At 35.8% G+C, this 19,408-nt stretch overlaps 1 protein-coding gene across 1 annotated transcript; it reads right to left on the reverse strand.

Annotated features, from left to right (window-relative positions):
- Nucleotides 1-1,628: 1,628 nt before the first annotated feature.
- Nucleotides 1,629-19,203, reverse strand: SGTB (small glutamine-rich tetratricopeptide repeat (TPR)-containing, beta). The gene is made up of 10 exons (XM_010005368.1): nt 19,076-19,203; nt 14,043-14,146; nt 12,837-12,906; nt 9,070-9,169; nt 8,507-8,611; nt 5,505-5,643; nt 5,357-5,419; nt 3,284-3,321; nt 2,955-3,038; nt 1,629-2,028 (listed from the first exon to the last, which is right to left on the reverse strand). The coding sequence occupies exons 1-10, from the start codon at nt 19,173-19,175 to the stop codon at nt 1,917-1,919; spliced, it is 915 nt and encodes a 304-aa protein (XP_010003670.1). The 5' UTR covers nt 19,176-19,203; the 3' UTR covers nt 1,629-1,916.
- Nucleotides 19,204-19,408: the final 205 nt, after the last annotated feature.

Here is a 19,408-nt window from a genome sequence, read left to right on the forward strand (position 1 = left end):
CCTAAAGTCTCCATCCATGTTTTTGGTAAATGGGATCCTGTCCTATTACATGTTAACTGAACTAACAGTTTTCTTTACTGAATTAGATTCAGGATCTGAACTACCTCTGAAAAAAAAGATCCTGTTAGGGTTTTCCTTCTTTGTCATGAGATGTTAACCAGAACCTGTTACTTAAGCTTTACATTAAATACATTTCCAGCTATCCTAGAGCCTCAAAAGGCAGTTGCAGCAACTTACACAGAGAGAGACTTTTTAAAAGCATTTTTAATGCTGTGTATAGGTAAGCTGTATTGAATAAAGTACGAAGCATCTTAAACTTAAGTTGCTTTATTAAGCTTTACCTTTTTATTCAAGAGATGGTAATACAGGTTTGCTATTTTTGTGTTTTCTCCAATTCTTTTCATTTCTCCTTGGAACCAGCTGCATTTCCCCCACATTTTAGCAGGGGAAGACTCATTCAATAGATGCACATGAGCATCTGTCAGAGTTAAGTACATGACTTAGCCCCAAATTTTGCATTTGCTTCTATGTGAGGTGCTCTTTTTTTTGACCACAAGATGAATCTGATAAATATCTGGGGTCCAGGAGTTCCTTCATTTGGTCTATTGCTACTCCTCCACATACCTTCTCCAGCCTAACTGGCCAGCAGAGATCGCTTTGTCTTAGGAATAAAAGCAGGCTTCTCAAATTAGTTTTGATATACAAAGAAGAGGGAGCATTGAGAATCTCCCTGGAGTAGAAGTGTGTAGGTTGTGCTAGAAAGCAGTGTGAACAGTAAGCAGAATTTTAAAAAGTTAACATAAAAATACAGATAAGCAGTGGTCTCTGAGAGAGTAAGATCAACTGAGCAAGAAAAGCCAGGGTAGGAACAGAAACACTGCAGAGTGGAAGAATCTTTTAACATGGCCATATAACTATCACTTAATAGAGATATGTGTGAAAAAAACAAATTCTAATTGTTTAAGCCAGTGATTTTCCACACAAGAAACAAAATCCTTCTAAGGCCATTGTTTTTTGATAAATTTTCAGTACTAGTTACTTGTCACTTGTCACAGGATCAGTTTTAGCTTATTATAGTTAAGAATTTTAAGCTTATATTAAATACTGCATACATACAGAATGTAATACAGTTTGCCATGCCTAGGAAAACAGTGCCAGAACACGGACCTCCAGGGCTACCATCATGATCTGAGGGTATCCATGGCAGTAGAAAAGCCTAAAACTTCTTATTGTTCTTTCCTTTCCCAAGCCAAGTTTCATTTTGGTTTTAGTGTATTATCCTACTCAGGATTAGTGTCTTCTCTTTCTCTACAATTTGTGGTACTCCCTCTTATGCAACCATTTCCATCCCTTCTGCCCAAAGAAATTGAAAAATATTTCATGTTACTAATGTTGGCCCCTTCACAGGCGTAGATAGACTTTCAGGCATTAGTTTTAAGTACACACTATACTCCAACACGGACTTAAGTTCATTATGAAAGGGCACATCAGCTGGGCCAAGTGTTTCAGTATTTGACAGGGAGTACAGTCATATGATTTTGACCATGACTTTCCTTTTACACTAGGATTTTAAATAAAGCTGTTGTGCAAGATCAGTCCACTACAAAGCTCCTCCCCACCTAATAGCCCTGGAGATCAATCTAATGCACATACTGAAAATTACTTTTACTTTGGGATTTTAATAAACCACCTATTTGCTGTAATAATTTTCAGAGGAGTAACTATACATAAATGATACGTTCCAAGTTATGTGCAATAGATCTGTTTAACAGATTTGTTCTTGTTTGCAAACACGCACAAAGAATTTTCTGTCTTCTATTCAAGCAGAATATTCAAGTTACAATGGTGCTTTTGCTACTAACTATGGTATGCATTTTGGGGTTATATGCCATTCCAATTCACATGCCTCCTGTAAGTCAGGAATGCTCTTCAGTGCTGCCACTGAAAGATCTGCTCCGGACATGGTTTCTCAGTTGTTCTATGAGCTCTGGATTCTGCTGCTGTATCTGTTGTGCAAACTGCTGTCCCCTGTGTTGAACAGTTTCAAGTAAAATCAACAAGTGCAAAAAAATGACAAGCAGCATTTGTAAGAAAGCAGGATATCCCAATACAACTGAAAAGGTTCATTATATGGAAGTAAAGAATTTGATGTAATGTCTCAATCAAGATATTTATGGTATTATGACTTTATCTACTTAAAATCTATCCAAAAAGGATTATCATCAGATCTTAATTTTCATTCTCTTGGACTATTACTTCTGCTTGGTAACATGGTGGAAAAATTATTACCTTACTTGGTAAAACTAAAATTTATCAACAAATCTGCTCCAGTGACTTGCTCCCTTCTTTTTAAGGGGATCCATTCCAAAATGTTAAACCGTATATTCTTTAAGAGGTCTTGCCATATAAGCAAATGGCATATTTTTCTGCACTCTTCCAGACGGATTATCATTGTTACACTATAAAAAGACTTAGATCCTGGGTTTTGTAAAAGCTTCTTCTCACTATATGGAGTTCCCTGAAGCCTTCCTTGCCTAAATGCAGGGATGCCAGAGCAGAACTTGTGGCAACAGAAGCTAAGTGCATTTAGCTTTTCTAACTAGTGTCTGGGATATCAGACAGTGAAATTATCAACACAATTTGAAAGCACGTGTAGGAGTACTTAAAAGATTTAAGTAAGTTTTTTTTATAAGTAGCATTTGGAAAGTAAACAGTGCATGAGAAACCAGAATGTGAAAATGAGCAAACAGTTCAGTCATTCCAGTGGATAGAAATCTACAAAGCACACAACATAGTGGAAAATATGTCTTCCAAATTATTAATTTTAATAATAATCAGGCAGCCAGTGAGGACAACCCACGGTACAATTGGCTTGACACTATCAATTTTAAATAGATCCTGCACAATGATCCTTCTACAAGGGAAACATTTTAAACTATGCGGTTCTTACTTACGCATGGATCAGGCTGGACAAATCAGACAGGCCACCAACACCTGCAGCAGGGCCACCAATGGCATTTGACATCATCCCGGACATCCTGGAACAGTTAGCACAGTGTTGGCATTGGGGTATGCAAGGACCTTTACAGTAAGCAATAAATCATAGTTCTTTTTAGAATTGTGAGGAGGAAATAAGCTGCAAGAGAAAGAGAGTGCAGGAGTTCTATTTACAGTAAGCAAAAATAAAACTGCATTTTCAGGAACATAGTACTATTCACCTTTTCTTTTATTAATTCAAACCCCAAAGACATTTGTTTTAATGGTACTTCACTTTAATACTTACAGTTGTTGAACTTGAGGATTCTGCATTAAGCTTGCTGCCTAGAATAGACAACATATGGCTGAAATTATAACACATTTACCACTTGGGTATCACTGAACAAACATGCAAAAAAAACCCCAAAAAAGCACATGCTGTATTCTGTGTTTTATTGCAAAAAAAAGCTAAGTTTATCTGCACAGAGATGTGTGGCCCTCAGCAAAAAGAATCATTATAGAAGTGTACTTAAAGGATATGAAGCTGAAAAAATTTGTTATGTGTTAAATAAAAAATAGTGGTTACAGAGTCAGACAAGAAAAATATGGCAAGACAATAAACACAAACACAGTACCAGATAACTAAGTTATTAGTTATTTAGTTAGAAAAATTAACTTTAAAGACTTCCAAGGACAGAGGTTTTCTGTTGACGTTCTTGGAGAAAGGTCTGTATTTTGTCAATTCCCAGCATGGATGAATCAGTTGTGCAACTACTGTTACCACTGGATATAAATAGTTACGATTACCACCAAAATACTGTAGAGTAAACCAGAGCGTGAACTTACTTTGTAGCATGGTTTTGTGGTAACGTGTCTTCTGCGGTAATTGCACGTCTTCTTACTTTGTAGTAGTACGCATGAGATTATTCACATTTATAATTCATAAGATACTTCAAAATTATATCGTGTTTACTATAGTGTAAAACTGTGTATGGTCAGATACAGACTAAACCCAGTGATGTTTTAAATGTATTAATGTAATTCCTACAGAAATTAGTGTCTGTTATGAAGAGAAGACTGATAAGACACAGTGCAGTATCTGCTTATTCACTGTTATTAAAGGTACTACAAAAACCTGATATATACAATATTCACTTTATTCATCAATATATTTTCATCTATACATCTCCAAAGTAAACAAAATCTGTTATCTGTTGGAGATAAATCCCAGATTCAGGTCAATTCTATGGATAATAGAGGTTTGCTTGTTTTTTTTTTCTTCCATCAGTAACAAGTCTGATCCAGGTTAGGGGCCCAAAATGGAGACTAGAATTTACTTTCGCAAGTGAGTCAAATTTTCCTTAAAAACAAAACAAAAAAACTAAAGGAAAATTATTCATTCATTCCTGGCTGAGTGCCCTGTGTTCTCTCCACTGAACCAGGTATGTTCTGGAAATAATGCAAAAAATCCTTTCCCCATACTGAGCTCCATATTGAAGAGTACATCTTTGATGCCGAACAGATGCAGGCGGAGTAGTCATGTGGCCAGTGAAGTGGTACACAGAGTTCCAGTGGTATTTAATCACTGAAGGCATCAAAGAACTCATTCACTTCTTCCTTGCTTACCATCGCTATTATTTGGACCATAGTTATTAGACCAGATATATTGATCTCTCTTGCACACAGTGCATTTCCACCTGGGAACAGTGGTTGAAACATCCTGTCCAGAAGTTGCCAGAGTTTTAACTGAGTTCTTGAAGGAAATAAAGTATTTTTTGCTTTTTTTTTCCTTTAGAAAGCCATGCATGTCCCTTCTACTGAGGGACAAAACCACAATTTGCCCTTGTGCTAGAAGTAAGTGCACTTTATGTTATTTAAATTAATTGACCGCACATCTCATGAAGCTCATTAAAGGATGTCAGGAATAATTTGAAAGATTAAGAACAGAAATGTCTCTTGGATTGTTCTCTGCAAGCAGAGTTACTTTAGTCTTGGGTTGACTGCATCTGAATCAACTGCTGTTCACTTAAAAAGTGACTTCTTTCTATTTGTTGCTAACTGCTATGTGGAGAATAGAATTTTTCTCCATGCTGTTAAGTGTTTTACTACCATGCTATCTAGAAAAGTAGCATAGTTAATCTATGCACATTGTTGTTTATCAGTAAAAGATAAAATCATTGGAAATAAGACAGGAATTATGGGAGGTTTATCCTTTGACTCTTGTTTTGAGTGTAAAATTACTTAGAAAAGTTTAAATTCATTATTTTTAAACAATTGCTATTATAATAAGCATTAAAACTGCTTATGTTTTTAAACAAGAAGTTCTTAAAACTTCAGAAGTTTTTTATAAAGGGTAATGTAAAGCTTGAAATATACTCACCATACTAATGAAAGCGGGATTGTTTATCAAGCTTGCCATGTCAAAACTCAGTCCAGTTCCAGTCTACAAACAAATTGCAATTGGGTTTAAGTTTACCTGCAAAATCCCAGTTAAAAATTGTAAATAAATAGATACAGAGCTAACTTACAGGACTGGACATGTCTCTTAGTTTCTGTTCTGCTATTTTCAGATTTGACTTATAAGAGTCATTCTCTGGATCAAGATCCAGTGCTTTTTGGTAACTGGTAACTGCTTCTTCATATTTATTCACTGAGGTCAGAGCCAACCTAATGTGAAATAAAGAAATCTTGGGTAGAACATAAATGATCAAAAGATAATGAAACATTTTCTGTTCTAAATAAAATAGTACCTTGCAGCTAATTTTTGGCTTAGCACTGAGTTAAAGCAAGTTTTGCTGTTGTGCTACTACTCCTTAGTGTAAGCACTTAGTTTTGCAGAAGAGAGGATGCCTTAACTCATCTCACATTGTCTGTTTCATATTTAAATTTCATATATTTAAATTCATTTAAATATTTCATCTTTAAATTCATTTAAATATTTCCTATTTAAATGTTTCATATTTTTCATTCATTAATTAAAAACGCCTTGGTATCATCAAGTGATTTTGTCTGTATCCAGCACAAGCTGGATCCAGCATCCATGACATTTGTGTAAGGTCAGGAATTCCTGTTTCCTCCAGGCCTTTTGATCAAAGAGATTATTCAGAAGGGTACAAGGCTAAGTAGGGCAAAAATACTCCTAACATGAGTTCTGCAGCTTCAAGAAACCAAATAATGGAACCACAAGTTTCAGCATAATAGATTTTTGTCTTAGTATCAGTGCGACCATCTCTTTTTGGATCTTTCACAGCTTGCCAAGCGGGTTATGCAGGATAATAGTAATATGTAAGATGCTATAAGAAACCCTTTTATCAGGGAAGTCTGTTTAATGTTTTGAAAAAGAATCTTCTCTAGCAGCTCAGGAGAGCACAGGACAGATCTACTACTTTTCCAACAGTATTTCTTTTCAAATTCTATTAGCTACTTACTACAATTAAAACGTCATCTTCCTTTGAGCTATTCCAGAAGTGCTTCTGGTTGCAGTTTCAGTTCTGTCTTCTGCTGTATTTCAAATATATGCTGACCACAAAAATAAACTGATCTCCTCCACATTTTGTGAAATATCTGTGCAACCTATATTCAGCTATTTGGTACTCCAGTACCCCTTTGGTATGTGCTGAACTGCACAGACTAGGTTGATAAGCCCGTCCTAATGCCCACTAACAGACCATAGACTTCTATGTCAGGCCAGAGAGTGCACTGTGTTAGATACATCAGTCAAGGTGATTACCCTCAGTCACTGTGAACTGAGTCACAGTATCAAACTCCAGACGTTTCCAGTAATGTTCCTGCAGAAACTCATGCCACGCTACTCCCATAAAAACATTCTTCCTTTTGGCCAATTAACTTGCCAAAATACTTTCTGACCAGACAAGAAATGCAATCCACTATTTCTATGATGCAACAGTCTCTTTTTACAGAGAAAGTATGTAAAATTCTGCTTCTTGAGAAACAGTACAAGTCAGAACAGCAGGCAACAGTTTCTACCCAGACAAGTGCTCTCTCAGGACCATGCTGGAAGTATCACATTTAACCATCTACATGGCTTCCATCTCTGCATATTTCTGTGGCACTTCTGTGACATACAAAGAGTTTGTGCCAAATCCTGAGAAAACCTTATATATGCCTGCATAATGTAGTCAGAAAGCACAGCTTTCTCCTAAGGACTTTTTGTTGAGAAGGTAGTTTCTGCACTTTTTTTTTTTAAGTTATTAATAAGTAAGCACCGATTCCTCATTCAACCTGTATCAAATTTATTATTACATCCATCTGCTGAGTTAAGCAATGGCTTGTAGCTCAAAGTATATCCTCTATCAAAACTAACAGACAATAAAAAATCCAGAAAGTTTATTGCCCAAGAATGATACCACTTACATTGTGCATCATAAGGTACACTGGACTTACACCCAAAACTCTGAAATAACTTCCAATTTCCAATAAAATCATCCTAGAGCTTCCCTCCATCTCACTGAAACTGAGGGATCTTAGGTTGTGCTATATTAAGAAATCATCTAAAGACAAAACCAATTCAACAGTCCCTAAAACTCTGAATTATCTCAAAAGCCAGTTAGGTTACATTTGTACTGGTAAGATGAACTGTATCATGCAAAATTTTCAAGTGATAGAATTAATCATCTTTGATCAAATAAATGCCCCCTGGCATGGTTTTGTCCCAGAACACTGAGCATTATCCCAGGCAATTCTGGGGCATGGTTCAGAATGCAATGTAGCAAGAGGCACTTTTGATGTTGCCACTCCATACTGCAAACTAGATTTTAGTAACATGGACACTAGCCACTCCGTGCTAGCTGACCCAACAAACAATCCCAAGCATTTTTTTAATTTACTGGTATAGATATAACCTCAAAAGCCTGACACAGCATTCAGCCCAAAACTACAATATGTTTGATTATTGAAAATGCAAAGCTACACACCTTGGAAGAATGTCCCTTCGCTCAAGCAGGTATCCTACTCAGACATTTTTTTTTCAGATAGCACTTCATCAAACCCACCACCTAAAGGGGCTACACTCAATCTCTCAGACATGGCTGAGAAAAGCTACCAGGGGGACCTATCTTAGTCTTGCTAAAATACCTGCTTCCAAAGAGCTACTGAACAGAAAAACTAAGCCTCTATTCCTGCTACTATGAAGCCCAAATACTTACAGGATTTTGTAGTCTAACAGCATAATTAACAGATTCACTGTTCCAACCGCAGATTTTTAATTACTCATAATTAAATAAGAGGTAAAAAACCCATGACTTTCTAAACTAAACTTGCAAAGTTGATAAAACTAAAGAAAAAAATTGCAAACTGTTGAAATCTCATAGGAAAATGCTGCAATCAACCACGTAACATAAAACATCAAGCTGACAGCCATCTGAGGAAGACAGGATCACCTTCAGAAAATTGCTATATTTTCAGAACAAGGAGGTCAGATAGGTAAACAACTTAGCTCCACTTATTACAGAAAATCTATGGTGATTTACACTGGGGTCTTCAGTGTTAACTCAGATTTGTGTTAGCTTACCCCATTCTCCCATATGCTTTGCTGTACTTCGGATCTATTGCTATGGCTCTCTCACAGTCCTTTATTGCTTCACTGTACTTGTTGAGCTTACTTTGAGCAGCAGCCCTAAAAGGAAGATGGGAGGGAAGAGAAAGAGCTTTGTTGAAAAAACAACAAATAAATCAGCTAAGCTTTGATATTCAAATGTCAGTAACTGCTTTTATTTAATCTTCCTGACTTTTCATTCATTAGTTAGGCAATACCTCAGCTTTCCTCAATTAAGTAGGACAAGCAAATCTTCTGACTTAAGTATATGCTGAAGCGCATTGCTAGACTAGGGCTTTGAAGAATGCACACTAACCTTCCAGGACACAAAGGTTAAATAATTCTGGGGAAAATGTTTCAGATTCAGCATATGACCATGCACAAAATACATTATAAGACCTAGTACACAAAGTGAAACTCTCAAGTAGTAATTTACATAAAATCATTGTTTAAGCATAAGTATTCTATACTTCACAACTGATTTTAAAAATAATGCTAATGAAGTTTGAGAATTAAAATGTGTATTATTTTGTTTTTACCTGTTGCAGAAATAGACTGCATTGTTTGGATCCAGTTCAATAGCCCTAGTGTAACAATCCACTGCAGCACCGTAATTTTCTTCTTTCATATGGTTATTACCTGAAATAAATTATAAAAAGCTCTTAAGTAATGAAAAAATACAATACTATGTATTAAAAAAATAGAGCAGCCACACTACAGCATTTCTATAAGGTAGTTATGACTGTCCCTCTTGAGACACACACTTTTAAATAGAATTAGCATGGAATAATGCAAATAAAAATATCTGTCTGTTTATTTTCTTATGTACATTGTTAGTCTTCTACATAAACTTTATCCTTCTCATCTTGCTATTTCACCCTTTCCAGCTAGTTTCTCCTGTTAAGCAAATATCACTTTGCTGAGTTTAATTGTTATTGAAATTCCAACCATAATATAGATTTATCAATCTTCACTATCTTTTAAAGTTTAATAATCCAATATGCTGTATTTGAAATTCCTTTATGCTCTCATTTTCTCACTTGTTCCAACAACTTGCTTGTAACTATCCATATAATATGGAAAATCAATCAAAAGCAAAACTAACCACTTAAGCCCCAGTTCTGTGATGCCAAGTAATTCTTTAATTAAGCTAATGAAAAGTATGTATAGCACAGGCAATTTAAAGTGATTCAGTGGTAAAAATTCTCAACAGCAAAGCTCAGAACTTCTACTCTATTACTAAGTTGCATGATTCATATTTTTTGAGTGAAAAAAAACTAGAAAAATAACTTTTCTATGGAAAGAAAACTGTGTTGCAAGGTCTGTCAAAACAAAAGATACTTTACACATTATGACCCCCCAACACAAGGCAATCTTGGTAGTTTCTTTCTTTTCTCACGACAGAATAGTAAAGAAAATGCCATAGTTCAGAGTACCCAAGCTTAAGGTTGTCCCTGGTACTGTCACTACAGATCTTTGGCCTGCTAGATGCTACAGAGGCCTTGGTTTCCCAGCAGTGTCAAGAAATTGTTAGGAAAATTACAGAATTTTGCTGCATGTACAGAATTCCTTGTATTTTTGCAAAATATTTCAACATTCTTCCAAAATAAGCAAGAGAAGGACTAGGTCAACAGGTTACTGCAGCTGTAAGAAACTGCATAAGGAAAGGCTGGAAAAGTTCAGTCAGTGGCTCTGACAGAAAGGAAGAGACTTTGGAGCAAGCAGCCCTAGATGCCTGTACAAACTTGCATTTAGTTGTTAATCTGGAGTTCTTAATTAACAAAATCAGATTCAAGTAACTAAGTATTATCAAGGTAATACAAAATCACCTCTTCCCAATAGTGATATACTAGATTGTAATTAGTGAGCAATCCCTGCCAGTACAGGGCAAACTGTAATTCCATGTATACCTCCAAAATACACCCAGAATGTAACCATATCTTGTCTCATTTCTACATGCCCATTATCTACACATCTTTCCTTTGATCTAAGTTAAAGGTCTCTACACTAAATCCTGTTGTCAGATAAGACTTGCAAGTTATGAACAAGATGGCATCAGTTAACATTTCTCTAAAACAAAACTGCCATAAGCATCTATTAAATTGGAATTTCTGATACTGCTCTGCACTAAAGATGACCTGGTGTACAGGGCTAAGTTAGAGCTAATATCAGTGGGTTCCTTTCTTCCCATCTCTCCAGCTCAACACTGGCTGAAGGAAAACAGAATAGCTAGATCGACTACATCTGCTGAGATTAAGCAATTCAGGACAAAAGAAAAAGCAACCATAGTAATTTCTTTTAATGCCAGACAAAAATTCTTCAAAGAAACGAACAAACCAACCCCAAATGATACTACTTCTGAATGTGTTTCCTACATAACAAGAAGACTACTTATTGTTGTAATTTATACTGTGGCAATACCTAGATCTTTTTAGGATCAAGCCACTGTTACACTATACAAACCTGCACATAATCTGTGCTTTTACATGGCTCACACTAAGCCAAAGTGTCAAGTGATATACAAGTTAGGGAAGTAAATCTAGGTATTTACTAGTCCGGAGGGCATGTTATTTCCTGGTTTTATAACGAACAAGAAATACAACTCAGCTATCTGCTTTTGTTTTGCCAGTCATTAGCCAATGATTCCTACAGGTATTAGGGCTGGTTAGAGAGCAGAGCAGAAACAGGCTGGTGGCCACAAAAGTGAGAGAAGTTACTCTAATGGTACGGACATACAGATAGAAACAAAAAAAAAAAATATTTAGAATTACAGTATTATAGAAGAATGGGTTAAATGGACTTTCCCCCAGTTATCTAATTTATCTCCCTAAATCAGGGCAGAACATACTCATACCTGAAAAGCATGATAGTGGTGAAAGAATATACTTTTGTAAAAATGAAGGTTAATACGACAGAGGAGTAGAAAACAAGACAGGCATTTTAATTTTATTATGGGAAACTAACCAGAGGCATTTCAAGCAGTTCCAAACTGCTTACTAATGCCCAATAGCTGACACTTTAAATGGCCCTTTGTCAAAGTTTAGACCCTTTCAATGTGTTCAGTGGAGACATGGAACTGCTTTAGTAATAACACATGAAGACTAGCACATAGCACATATTTATTTAATTTCCTCAGTCTATTTCACAAATCCCTGTGGACTGACAGATGACAACACAGAAGTCACAAATTTTAAAAAGGCATTGCTGTAACACCCACACCTGGAAAGTGCTGAACATCCCCATAGTCCAATACTCATACTGAGTGTTACAGGTATTCTTCACATTCCATGAGCTGGCAGTAACAGACAGCAAAATGAAATGCCAGCATGCACAGCAGCTATGTTACAAACTAATTTTCATTTGTGACCTAATCTTGTCTGAGATCTTATCCCGAGAATCGAAGAGCTAATTAAAAAAAACCTTAATTTCAGAGCCAGTAGTGGACGGCATTCATGACTACAGATTACCAGTTTTAAGGCAAGACAGACATGAAATCATTCTCAGAAACAGCAGAACTTTTGAGACATCATTATCCTCATTTTTTTTTCAAAGGATTACGTCTGCCTTGCAGTAAGAAACTTCCTTGTTTTTTCTATAAAACTCAAATATCCATCAGATCATAAAATCCACATGATAGCAATTCTCATCCATTATCAGTGCTACATGCTAGGGGTTTTTCTCCCTTCTTTTTGTGGGGAAATAAAACTGATTCCTTCTGGGGTTGGATTAGTGAAGACTTTTCCTCATATAACAACAATAACACCAGAGAGAACACAGGCAACTGATTTTGTCTGCTGTTGTCATAGAGCACACAAATTATTTCACAAATGTTAAATACTAACCCTAGTAAGTTCACAAGAATTTTTCATTGGCTTCAGCTGGGTCAGCTTTTTACCAGTGTTTTAATATTCAGCTAGTACACAATCCTTGATATCACATAACATTTTCAATTTCACATAGAAACTTGTATAGAAATTCCGTGGACAGACAGAAACCTAGAATATACCAAACAATAACTATTCATTCTTTAGAGCTTCTACTAATCAGGAATGTTGCCCAGGACTTCCTGTGTTATCCATTAGTTCTTAACCAACTTCCTCAGCAAGGGAGAGAACAGGCTATATTTTTTTAAATCCCAAATGGAGCCAATCACTTAGCCTTCTTACAACATAACAATGACCAGAAAATATAAGCTTAAGGTTTTGTAAGGGATGTGTGCTGCCCAGCTACTATACTATCACTACCTACAGTAACCCAAAGAATTTAACAATAGCATAAGATAATTCTTCCTATATTTATTACAAACCTTCATCCTTCAGTTGGTCAGCCTTTTCAACATCCTCTGGTAAAGAATCTGAGAGAGGCAGCATGTCATTCTGTATGTAAACAAACCAAGATTTTTTAACTTAACCTTTAAGCCCCAATTTTATTAGAAACTTCTTTCATCCTGGGCAGCATTGTATCAACAAGCAATCAGATTTTATGTACTGAACTGGAAGTATGAAAGAACTAAACATCACTAAAGCATCCATAGAAGAGGAGACAGTTTGCTTTCCACTACTAAAAAAAAATCTTACTGCTCACAACACATTTTCAGGAAGTCAAGGGGAAGAGGACTGGTAAATCTCTACAGTCTTGGTTTTCTTACTTTTGACTCTCCTATTTGCCACCCTGGTGGTGGGATGCATTTTTGAAGTTCCCATTTTAAGGTTCATGGAGATGTTTTTAAAACTGAACAATAAATTTTTTTCCAGAAGGGAGGAGGAAACATCAGCAAACTGTTAATGACCTCGAGCTCTTTGCAGACATTAACCTCTGGGAATTGCAAAATACTTAACTGACTGACAAAATCCTTCAAGTGAGAATGAGACATCCAGTGTTTAGTAATTTTCTGTCTGGAATTGTCCTTGTCTAGCTGAAATTAATTCTGTTACCAAAACCTGCAACCAAAGAAAACTCTCCAAACCAAATTATAGTTCAGAAAGCCAATGGTGGTTTATTACAGTGCTGGGTGCATGGAGGAATCTCTCCTCCTAACATGCACACTGAAGGACAAAAGCATATCCTTTATATACATCAGATGAATGAATAGTCATACAATTCCTGAGAAATGCCCACTGGCTACGGATTTTACTTTTTGCAACTCAGTCAGCAAAATTAGGATGTGCTGAGCTGGTATTGTAAAGCATCCTGCTTCCTTGACAGGTATTGTTTTTTGGTAGACTTGCTTATCTTTTGCACATAAGCTCACTTATCTCACTTATCTTATTTGTACACAGTTTACCCAAGGCAGTATGAATTGTTTAAGCCTCTCCTATCAATCATTGAAAAGTTTCTCGTGTCATTTCCATTGCTCTAAAAGGTTCTCATTCTGCTAGCTTTTATGGAAATGTCACTTCTTTTTTAAGTTTTCCTTTCCACACTGTTGTGACCTACACAGCTCTTTAGGTTATGCATACAATATGAAAACTTAGCACACACTGGCAAAGTAACTCAAGAATCTAATTCTTACCTTGTGAAAAGAATTTGTGAACATTTCTATCAAATGCTGTGGAGGTGCAAGATAAGTATCTTCCAGGTTAATCTTAAACACAGTCTCCAGACACTGAATTGCAACTTTAAAGGAAAAAAAAATATTTAAGTCACCAGTTTCTCAACTGAAGTGTAATTTCATTAATTTATTTATAAAACTGTGATGTAGGTCCTTATTGAGCTAGTAAAAGCAGCTCTTTGAAATATATCATAAAGTAAAAAGAAGCTGTTTCATTCCTACAGAATTGACCTGGTGAAAAATAGCGTAAGTTATGCACAACCCATACATACTTTGGCATACATACATTCTTAAACCAATCTAAACCTTCTATTTCAATCTTTTCAGTGATCGAATTTTTTTTTTTTTAACATAAAATATAAGGATATAGCAAAAGCACAATTCATAATACAATCAAGCATGTGTCACACACACCACCTCAGAACACATCTTTACTGCAAAGAATAAATGCTAGGTACTTAATAATCTTACCTTGTTTTTAAAAAAGATATATATATACATATATATTAATTTGAAGACAACTGCTTACGATTAAAGTCCTTTATTAATCACAAGCATTTATCCTAATAAAAAATGTATCTTCTGAATTGTTTTATGTGTTCTGTTGTGTAATGATTAAATGGCCCTCCCAAAACTGCAGTAATACAAGTATGCTCACAATAAGCATTGCTAAAAAAAGTAGAGCCAAATACATAAATGAAGTTTTAAATGTGCTCAGATATAGGCAGAAGTTCAATGGCAATTACTATATACAATTCGGTGTGTTCAGTTAATTACAGTATCTCAAATTATACCATTATTTTCCCTGAAATCTTGAGAATCTAGTAAAATGTTCTTAAGATGTATAATTCAAATGTTTTAGACTGAAAACCAAGGCATAACTGAGAAGTCTTCATAAACCCTAGTTTGAACAGAAAAATGATTACTTTAGCTTGAACTATAGATAAGCAAAAGTACCTGAATTCAAATTAACTATCAGTAAAAAAAAAATAATCTTATAATTTAAACTGAATTTCAGTCTTAAGTTAATAACTTGAATTCTTATTTGCATTATCATGAATCTGAACACTGACTAAAATTAGAAAAGTAAAATCATTTAAAGTTAACAGTAAGGCCAGTTTGAAAAGCCAATTTTCTGTGTCACAGCTGAGAGAAAGGGCAAAAAAAAAAGTGTAAAACAGTAAAACTTGGAAGATGTAATTTGTTTAAAAACACTCAATAGAAATATTTTAGAAAAAGTATGATACAAAATTAATGTTAAGAACATGTAACAATTGAATACATTGCTAAATATGCATACAACTTACTCCTATAATCCAAATGCTAAAAATGTATGAATTTGCCAGGTTATAAATTATCCAGTAGGAGTGCTGAAATACTTAGGTTAAGCTCCATTGTCTCCTGCTATGTAGAAAAACTTAATTCTTGTAAGCGCTGACAATGCTGAATTCTGAATTATATAGAATTTATTTACCAGGCCTATCATAAAATCAGTGGAATTACATATCTTGTTTTTCCTTATACTAAACAGGAAGCCACTTGCCATAATATACTTACAGATTTTCCCCTCAAACTTATTTTCACTAAAAAGAATCCCCTCTCCTGAATGCCTCACCTCATTTGTAGTTTTGCATAAATTTAAACCACAACCTTCTCCTTTTTGCTTTCTCAAGGCATAAAGTCTGTGACATCAACTATTATCATATAGGAGATTTTTGTGAAGTGCTTAAAATAATCCCGAGTATAGTATTATTACTAGTAAGCATTTCCTGGAATTATCAGTTGTTACAGTGAACTCCCACATTTCTCCTTTAACCAAAAAATGGAATTTATAATCCTTATAATCTGTCTATCACAGGTACAATAAAATTAGGACTTCTCATAGGATGAATCCATAATAACCACTGGTTAACATGTAAGCCAGCAATTGAAACCTATGTAAAAATAAGCAAAGCCAAACCAGAAACTTTTCTAAATCAGAAGATGTATTAAGTTGTGCCAAGATCAATAACTACCCTGTCGCCATGTGATGTAAAATCCTGACCTCAATAAAGGCAAAGACATTTTGTTGTCTGAAAAGTAACCCAAGAGACCAGACTGCCGGAATCTCACTACCCAGTTATCAAAGGGAGTCACTGCCAACTGCTGTAAGCTCAATAGCACCAGCAAGTTGGGGAAAACTTGCTGCACCATGTAAGCTATTAATCGTCATTTTTTCCCATGTCTGATATCAAAGGCCAAAGTTGCGTGTTCTCCCTATGACCTCCATTCAGAGGCCCTAGCAGTTGCTAAAGCTTGTAGTGATCACCTTGCAAACCAATACAATTACCTCCTCCATGCTGAACAGCCAGGGCTCACACAAACATTTCCTCCTTGGGCTATGTTGGAGTCCAGCACAGCATCCTGTTGCCACACAGCTCCAGGATTTTCTGCTATCCAAACACAAGCTGCAAGCAACATTAAGGCATCACAGCAGACATGGAGACTGTTGATCACTGAATACTGAGTATTAATTGGCCTGCTGAGGCTCCCTTAGTACTCTGTATCATCTTGCTTCATCTTATGCATAACCTTCCTCATCTCAAGAACAGGATGCATCCCACGTCTTAAGGGGTGCATTCTGCTGTTTTGGAAATACTGCCTTCGAGAAATTCATCGTGGTACACTGATCTTAGAAGTGTGAAAAAAATGACAACCCTTTGCATGTTATAGAGAGTTTCTATTTTAATCCCACATAAATAGGTGCTACAGACAAGAAAAAAAAAATACCCTAGAAACAGGGAAGAGACAGAACTGCCATTTAAACACACAGTCTAAAATATAATATAACTTGGAAGAAGTGTTTCTAGTTAATAAACAGGGTTGAGCATTAACCACCAGAGATCTGTCTCACTGCTGTAGATGCTAACTTCATGGGAGTATATTTCTCCCATCTACCTTCCAGCTACTCTGCTTTCTCAAATCAAGGCGTTTTTATTCATCATGGAAGTACAAAAGCTGAGATGAAATTTACACTGTAACTGACATTGCTATATACTTCAAACATGTTGAATGCAGGTTATCAATATAAACAGAGTTTGAATGCATGCTAAACTTCTTCTTTGATAAAGTCTTGGTTTTATTTGAAATGTTCTAGCACTAGTTGTTTTGTGGGGAATGGGAACACATTGAATTACTTCTTGGCACAGACAATCATACCGTGTTTTATCTTTTCAGAGACATCAAGTAGGTACATAAGGTACTAATGAAAAGTATCAGTCACATTTTTTTACCTTTTAGGCCTCCACCTAACATTTAACACTTCAAGGAGTGGGACTTGGGCTATTTCTGTTCCACATGCACTAAAGATATTTTGCACAGCTAAAATGAGTCAATTATTCAGAATGCCTGCCTCCTATCCTCTAACACATAGCATATGGTACCATGCTTTTGGCAAGCCGCAACTCTTAAAATTAGGATTTCTTATCTGTATAGAAATGGTAAATTTTACATCAGTGTTTAAGCACAATTGAGGTTTTAGAATATTTTTTGTTCAGAAAACAGAATCTTAGTATTGTTGCTTCCTTCATATAGACATTGGCTAAGGCTGCTCCAAGACATGTTACCAGGTACATTTTTAGTCCTAACCCAGTATTCACCAGTTTTATCATAAAACCAAAAGAAATACTCTTCATCTCTCATTATTTTATTTTAAAAAGCATTGCTTTCTTTCACCAGCCAAATATCACCATAACCTGATACAAGTTATACTCATAGCTGACTTCCACTTTTCAAACATACAAAATGGTTCTGATTCTGATATAAAACCAAATCTTCTGGCTTTTATCCTTTCGGGAGTATCATTTGAACATCATTATACAAATGATTCTGTCTTGCTTAGAAGTACACTGTAAAACAATAGACACTGGAAGGAAGCACACTGCTGGTTTATCTTTCTAGGTTTATACCCTGGAGAAGCAGGACTTGCTTTGCACTTCAGGAAAGTCTACTCTCCACTACTCTCAGATTTCAGATAACTCAGTGATCAACTGCCTGGATGTTGCTTATTGTGCTGATGTTCTTCAGCTTCCTCCAAATTCCTTCCCTGGTTGAGTCACACAACCAAAGACTGCCTGAAACAGTGCAAATGTCTTTTAAATAGATGCTATGAAAAGCCCATTGCAGAATTAAGACTTTTTGTTCTTCTCTTGCTAATTCCACATTGTGAAACCACCTGTCGTAAAGTTTCCAGGATTCCAGTATGAAGAAGAAAGACAAATATTATATAAGCTACAAAGACAATGTCTGTCAACAGTTGAATACACACAGACATCCACCTGTTTACAGATAAGATGGACTTGGATGTAAAACAGACACTATAGGATAGTGAAAATATTCAGTACCACATGCTCTGTAGAATCACTACTCAAGCAAAAAGAATTACAACACATTTTTTTAATTTTCCATATTCTTAAGCTCTCTTAGCCTCTCCTCATACACTACATGGAATTCTTGCAAGTGTGAAATAGGAGTTACTCCTATGTACCAAAACAAATAGATAGTAATTGTTTTACTTCATCCACGGGCAGCACAGCTACTGTCAGACACAAAGTACAGGAAGAAACCAAGCATTAAAAAGAATCCACAGGTAAAAATCTCTGGGACATGTAAAAAAATCATTACCATAGTCTGCATGATAGCAATGCTTAATGTGATTCAAAGTATCCGTTGCTCAAAATTGTCATAGTACATATTTTATAACTTTAGAACATTTTTAAAATGAAAGATCATGGAATCATGGTATTGTCAAGAGTTGAAAGGGACCTCTTGAGATCAACCAGTCCAACTCCCCTGCTAAAGAAGGATATTGTTAAGCTGATTCTCTCACTGACAGACAATACTTTGAGAGTCTTTCAGCTAGGTGACTCCAGTTACCTTCTGTGATAATGTACTTCAAGCAATTTAACACGTGGGTAGGCATTACACATACACGTATTAGCACCTTCATGACTCACCTTCCAAGCTTTCTTGTTCATCTGGAGTGAAAGTATCCATCCGACTCTGCTCTCTCAAGAAATGAATGACTGCATAAACCAAGCGTTTGACTGATGACATTTTGAAAGGGACGAGTTTCTCCTACGTCTTAAAAACAACAGGATCCCTTATTTCAGAAAGATTAATTCCTAGACTATTCCACCCTCCCACTGACCTCGACAAGACGCACACAAACCAGTAGCAAAAAAGCACAGGTTTCCTCAGCTTCACGCCTGGGCAGGAGAGTTCACCAAGGCTAAAATGATTTAGCAACTCTTTTAAAAGTTATTTCTTTATAGTTCGGGTTTTATTTC

Source organism: Chaetura pelagica, unplaced genomic scaffold, assembly GCF_000747805.2.
Source record: "Chaetura pelagica isolate M959 unplaced genomic scaffold, ChaPel_1.0 scaffold37, whole genome shotgun sequence".
NCBI classification, from domain to species: domain Eukaryota; kingdom Metazoa; phylum Chordata; class Aves; order Apodiformes; family Apodidae; genus Chaetura; species Chaetura pelagica.